This window comes from Aptenodytes forsteri, unplaced genomic scaffold (assembly GCF_000699145.1).
Source record: "Aptenodytes forsteri isolate BGI_AS27 unplaced genomic scaffold, ASM69914v1 Scaffold535, whole genome shotgun sequence".
Taxonomy (NCBI): Eukaryota; Metazoa; Chordata; class Aves; order Sphenisciformes; family Spheniscidae; genus Aptenodytes; species Aptenodytes forsteri.
This window is the reverse complement of record NW_008795855.1, coordinates 693,158-698,704: the sequence shown is the minus strand read 5'-3', so window position 1 is coordinate 698,704 and position 5,547 is coordinate 693,158. Positions and strand designations below refer to the sequence as shown.

The window sequence follows — 5,547 nt, the reverse complement described above, 5'->3', positions numbered from 1 at the left end:
CCCCCCCAGCCTGCTCGCTGGTGGGGTGGGGTGAGAGGCAGAAAAGGCCTTGACTCTGTGTCAGCACTGCTCAGCAGTAACTAAAACGCTGTTTCCAGCACAAATCCCAAACACGGCCCCGCACTAGCTACTGGGAAGAAATTTAACTCTATCCCAGCCAAAACCAGCACAAGGGGACAGGAAAATACAGTAGGCATACCGACAAACCACAGCCATGTCATAAGCACACAGCCTGCTTCTGTGTTAGAATACATGCAACTTACTTTTATAAACAATCATTGCAAGAGTCGCCAAGAAGTAAAAGATGTAATAAATCCCATTTACGTAAAATAGAATCTGTAAAGGAACAGATGACAGCTGATAACTGTTGTTAAGGATTTCTCATAGCAATGAGGTGGGATCCATTGCATAAAATCGCCATTTCCCAGTAACCTCAAAATATACTGCTGTGCCTTTTTATACTAAATGGTTCAACTATGACTGGCCTACTGGGTAGGGTTCAGAAAGTAACTTGAGATTGCAAATACCAAGAGTTAGGATACAAGCTTGTTGTTTCAGGTGTGGCTTTAGTTCCTTTTTTTAAAACATTTATTTGGTATGTAGTGGGGTATTCGTTAGCCTAAGGAAATGAGGGGGGTGTGTACATGTGTACATTTCCCCAAACAACTTCTATACCTGTTAGTCAGCCTTAAGCAAGTTGACAGAGGGTTGGCAGACTCCAATACATCAAATTCCTGTAAGTTTTTGAAAACAGGTGGCTCTGTGAAGCAGACGGGCCCTCTTACTGCCCACATGACGGAAAGTCTGAAAGCCGTGCTCTGTCTTTGTTACGTGCCTGAGAAAGGCCACGAGCTCAACTTTGAGATGTAAATTCATAAGAAACAGACTTCCTTGATTCACTGCTCACAAAACTAACTGTTGTATACTATGAGGTAATATTTAGCTCTAGTTATTTGTCTGCCTGTGTGGATCCACTGCCAAGGCATTCGAGAGCTCCACAATCCTTAATACATCCTCAAAATGCCCCTGAAGGACAGGGAATATGGTGCACGCTGTCACACAAATAGGCAGAAATTACTTGCAGGCTCAGGACAGATTCAGCTCGCCTGAGCCATCAGCTCACCTGTGGCCACCCCAAGATGATAGCCGTCCTAAAGTTATGCGAGTGTGAATTAGTCGTCTGTGCTCCCCCTGGAGTCAGCGGAGATAGGAACCTTCCTAGCCAAGCAGTTCCCGAGCAGGGTGGGATGAACTACTGTCTGGTGTTAAACCGCGCCAGCTCCCTCTCTGACTACAACGGGAGCTGAAACGCCCAGATTATAGGAGGTACCTAACAGCCAGATGTCTTCAAGAGCCCACCCACCCCCACGGATAGGTACGATTCCTATATAGCAGGTACATACATACTGAAGGAATCATTTTCTCCTGAGGCACAGCAGCATGTTATTAATGCAATATTGGAGACGCGCGTAGGACGTCCTGGGGCTCACCACCACAGGGAGAAGTTGGAATGTAGCTCCAAGAATCCAGAAAGTTTGGCCATTCATATGTATTTTTGATAACCAAATTATACCAAATGCCTTTCTTAGCCTGAAATAATACAATGTAATTTATATAAGGAAGTTATCAGTGCGGATTTCATTATTTTCACATCTCTATACTCAAAATATTCTTTATCCTCCCCTCTGTCCCCCAGCCCTTCTCAAATCCTCCGAGTATCTATCTCCAAGCAGGGACTTCATCCCAGGCATCTTTAACAGGAACTGCCCATCCAGTTTCTGAACGGAGCACCCGCCCACACGCGGTGGAGGTATTCCAGTTCCCAGAGAAGCTCACTTTATTAAAACAGAACCAGGTTTTTGTGTTTTTCCAGTTGAAGGAAGGTGGAGCAAAAAAACTACTAGATAGGTTCTAAGCATGGAAATCTCTGAAGCCAAGGGTGTCTCCTCTTAGGAGGTTACTTAGATCTTGGCAGGAATAAAGGTAGGGTGAATTTACTACTGAAAGCTGCTTTTACTACCTCTTGTTGGCTGTGTCAGCTATCTGTGAGGTGTGCTGCGTGGGGTTTGTGTCCATCAGTCCACAAATCCAATTTTTAGCCTTGCTTCCTACGGAAATGAGAGTTACGTGATCATAAAACGTGGCTGCCAGCCCTCTGTCAAGACTGCAGGGTGGGTTAAAGGGGCTTCTGCGTGAGTGGGAGCCGATCAGGGGAAAATCTCAGCAAAACCCCAGCTACTGCTGCGAAAAAATCTTCCCTTGGAATAAATGTTTCACCAGTTTTGCTTCCTATGGATGGTGCTGATGATGGAAAACTGAAAGAATAACACAAAAATGGCATTGTGCAGATTAGGCAGGAAGATGTGAATGCATTTCAGCCAGTCTTCCTGAAGATTCCCGCATGTGAGGGGTGAAAGGTACAAAAAGGATACAACTGATGAAGTTCTTCCTTTCCGTTGAGAAGGAGAAAATAAAGAGAAGAAAATAAGTCTAAATATTTACCAAAGTGCTGCAGAAACATTCAGACAGCTGATGTTACTAGAGAGGTCAAGCATGCTTGTAGAATTTTTTTTTTTTTCAGTTCACTGGAAGATTTACTATTTTCTCAGATCATGCAGTTCAGGTTCCAAAAATAACTTTTTCAAATACATGAATTCTAAAGTAATTTGGGGGAAATCCCTGTTGTGAAAAGTCACTTTCACGGAGGAGCCCGTCTCTTTCAAAACATAAAGAAGTACACAGGCATTACCTAGAACTTGTTTATCCTGTCCTTTCACAGCAGATGACACTTCATCCCCTCTAACTATGCAGGGACGAGGGAAACATGCAAGGGAACCAGAATGTACCAGCTGTTTTTAAATTGTGAGAAAGTGTTCATGTAGAACACAGGACTCCCCGGTTCCTCTAAATAACATCCTTCCAAACCGGTTCCCTTCAAAAGCAAAGTCATTCTATGTAAAACCTTAATATGTTCTGATCACCCACAGAAGTCATACCAAATATTTTCTGTAAGCTAACCAATACATTTTACTTTTTTTTTTTCCCCTGTAAGCTAACCAATACATTTTACTTTTTTCTTTTTTTTTTTTCCCTGAAAAAACAACAGATAAAATTCCCCTGCAACATGATGGCACTGACCTACTCAAGTACCTCTTAAGTAACTCATTAATATTCTTAGCCTCTTCCAGACAACACGAGGAATTGAAGTCATGATCTCCGTTTCACAGAGAGCAAAACTGTCTGTGAAAGGCCATTTCATCCATCTTCTCAGAGACATCTCATCATCACCAAATCAGTGGGACGTACTCACCTCACCACCCTCGTCCCTGGGCTTCTACAGGTTAATGTCTTCATCACCTAATAGTTTTATGCAGTTGGGCCCAAATTAATCCCCACTAACTTTAGGCACCTAATTAAGGTATCCAGTTTGGGAACACAGTGGAAATAGGCAAGCAATTTTAGAAGGTGGTTCGTACCATCTATGATCTGAAATGCCTCCTGGACATGCTTCATCTCCTCTCTGCTTTCCGTAAAGGGACTACAGGCTCCTAACAGACTCGTCCCTTCACTTAGCCAAAATGCGTTTTGATGAATGCTTTATTTCTTTTTGCAGAAGGGGAGTTAAAGGTTTCATTACACATCTTGTTCTGCAGTCACTAATGGTTAAAGATGTGTCTGTATTTATACCCTGGTATAAACCCTCATGCGAAAGTAACGCCTTGTGTCAAGGTGATGCGCTTCCTTTCTCGCACAGCAGTAAGGAGATGTCTCCATTTTAAGGTTATTTTAGACCGTGAAGTAGGATGTTAATTTGAAATACCACAACTGCATGGGCAGACGTGTTATTATTCTGCAAGAAGTGTCCAGATACAGAACTTCTTCTGTATAACCAAACGCTAAGCTGTACCGGCATAGCCTCATCCATGCTGGGCAGCTACGCTGCCGTGGTGCCGGTGGTATAGTTAGAGTAGTGCGATTTTACCCTCCAGGGAACCCCTAGTGAATTCCCTAATGGCAGTTCCCCCACTTTGCTTTTTTAAATCATTTTCCACAAGAGGGCAGTGACCACACTCCTGCATCCGTTCCAAGGAGGGGTTTGAGAGCCACTGTTATTTAGAACATGCTGCCTCCCCCTGAGCAACAGGGGACATTTCGCACAGGTTAAACATTTAAACCCCACAACACACCTGTGAAAGGGATACTGCAGTTAAGCAGTAATTATTACGCCAGTTGAATCTATAATTTCAGGTATAACAGCAGGCTGCTAATCCCAACACCCTGAGATCGCCTCACTGCTGGGATTAATGAAGTCTGCATTGCTGCTGGGGGATTTTTAAATTGAAAGTGAGCATTCTGGCACAGGAAAAAAAAAAAAGCACAGTGACAATTTTAAAGCATTTATATGAAGCACACGAACTCGCAGCAGCAAGAACAGCATTCTGCTAAGGGGGGCACTGGCGTTAGTGAGACCTGGCGTAGTGACTTTCCACCGCGTGCAAGTCGGCACCCGATTTCTGCCTCTTGGAAAGCTCGTATGGTCCAGAAGAAAACAAAGTGTACCACCACTCGTTTCCAGTTGTTTAAGTTCTTTAATGTAGGAGGGTAGCTCCCGGGCAACAAGGTATTTGCACTTGGGATGAGCACGGATTGTGAGCGCGAGTCTTTCCGAGCTGCTCACGTACCCAACCCGATTCTTGGGAGCGCAGCAGCTGCCCACCGCGCGGGCTGGAGTCCGTCTGCACGTACGCACGCCTCCACCACAAGTCCTGCTCTCAGACAGCCCTTTAACCAAATCCCGCTGACTTTCCTGGACGGTTTTGTAGGTAACAGCGACAGACCACGCTCCGGTTAAGTGTTTTACACAACAAAAGCGTGACGACTTATCCAGGCCGCTACCGATTTTAGAAATGATTGTGAGTGACGCTGTGCACGCTTACTTGAGGTAGAATGTGGCCCATTTCCTAAAAAACTGGTTTAATTTTTTTTAACGCCGAAACTGTACTAAAAGCACGCAGCAGCTATAGTTAACATTACCAGTGCACCTCGTTACACAAACTTGGTTTTAGGACTTTGGCAAACGCTAACTGCTCAAGCCAAAGTTCTCAAAACCAACTTTGTCTACTTAGGGCTGAAATTTACATTTTGGGGAAAACCTTGGACCTCTCTGAAAGAAGTGGGGATTAATCACTTTGACCACTCTAATGAAGAAGAACTTTTTTTCTCTTTGAATCCTGGCGGTTCATAATTTGAAGCAAAGACTTGAATTTTCGAGGGGCGCCACTCGGCCTCAGGAAAGCGATCTGCCTGTGGATAACGGTGCTCCTCAGCCCGCACAAGCGCCAAGCCCCTGCTCACGCTGACACAGGGCCCGCAGCTGCCGGGATTTACCTCAGCGTGTCGGGGCTGTCGCGATACGGCTATCGGGCTGGGCTCGGCGCCGAGGCCTAGCTCGACCTCGGCCCCCGCCTCGCTCTCCCCGTGTCCCCCCGCCTGGGGCGGCGAGAGATAACCTCTAACACGGTGGGAAACGGCCACCCCCGGTCACCC

At 45.3% G+C, this 5,547-nt stretch overlaps 2 protein-coding genes across 2 annotated transcripts in view; one reads left to right on the top strand and one right to left on the bottom strand.

Moving 5' to 3' along the window:
- TMEM80 (transmembrane protein 80) overlaps positions 1-2,746 on the bottom strand; it is a 4,903-nt gene extending 2,157 nt beyond the window's left edge. Inside the window, exons 1-3 of the mRNA XM_009283722.2 lie at positions 2,739-2,746; positions 2,433-2,490; positions 264-357 (exon numbers count right to left, since the gene is read on the bottom strand). Of these exons, the coding sequence (XP_009281997.1) occupies positions 264-357; positions 2,433-2,490; positions 2,739-2,746 (160 nt within the window). The remainder of the gene's footprint in view (positions 1-263; positions 358-2,432; positions 2,491-2,738) is intronic.
- A 378-nt stretch (positions 2,747-3,124) lies between these two features.
- DEAF1 (DEAF1, transcription factor) overlaps positions 3,125-5,547 on the top strand; it is a 28,619-nt gene continuing 26,196 nt past the window's right edge. The window contains exon 1 of the mRNA XM_019473230.1: positions 3,125-3,146. Within this exon, the coding sequence (XP_019328775.1) occupies positions 3,125-3,146 (22 nt within the window). The remainder of the gene's footprint in view (positions 3,147-5,547) is intronic.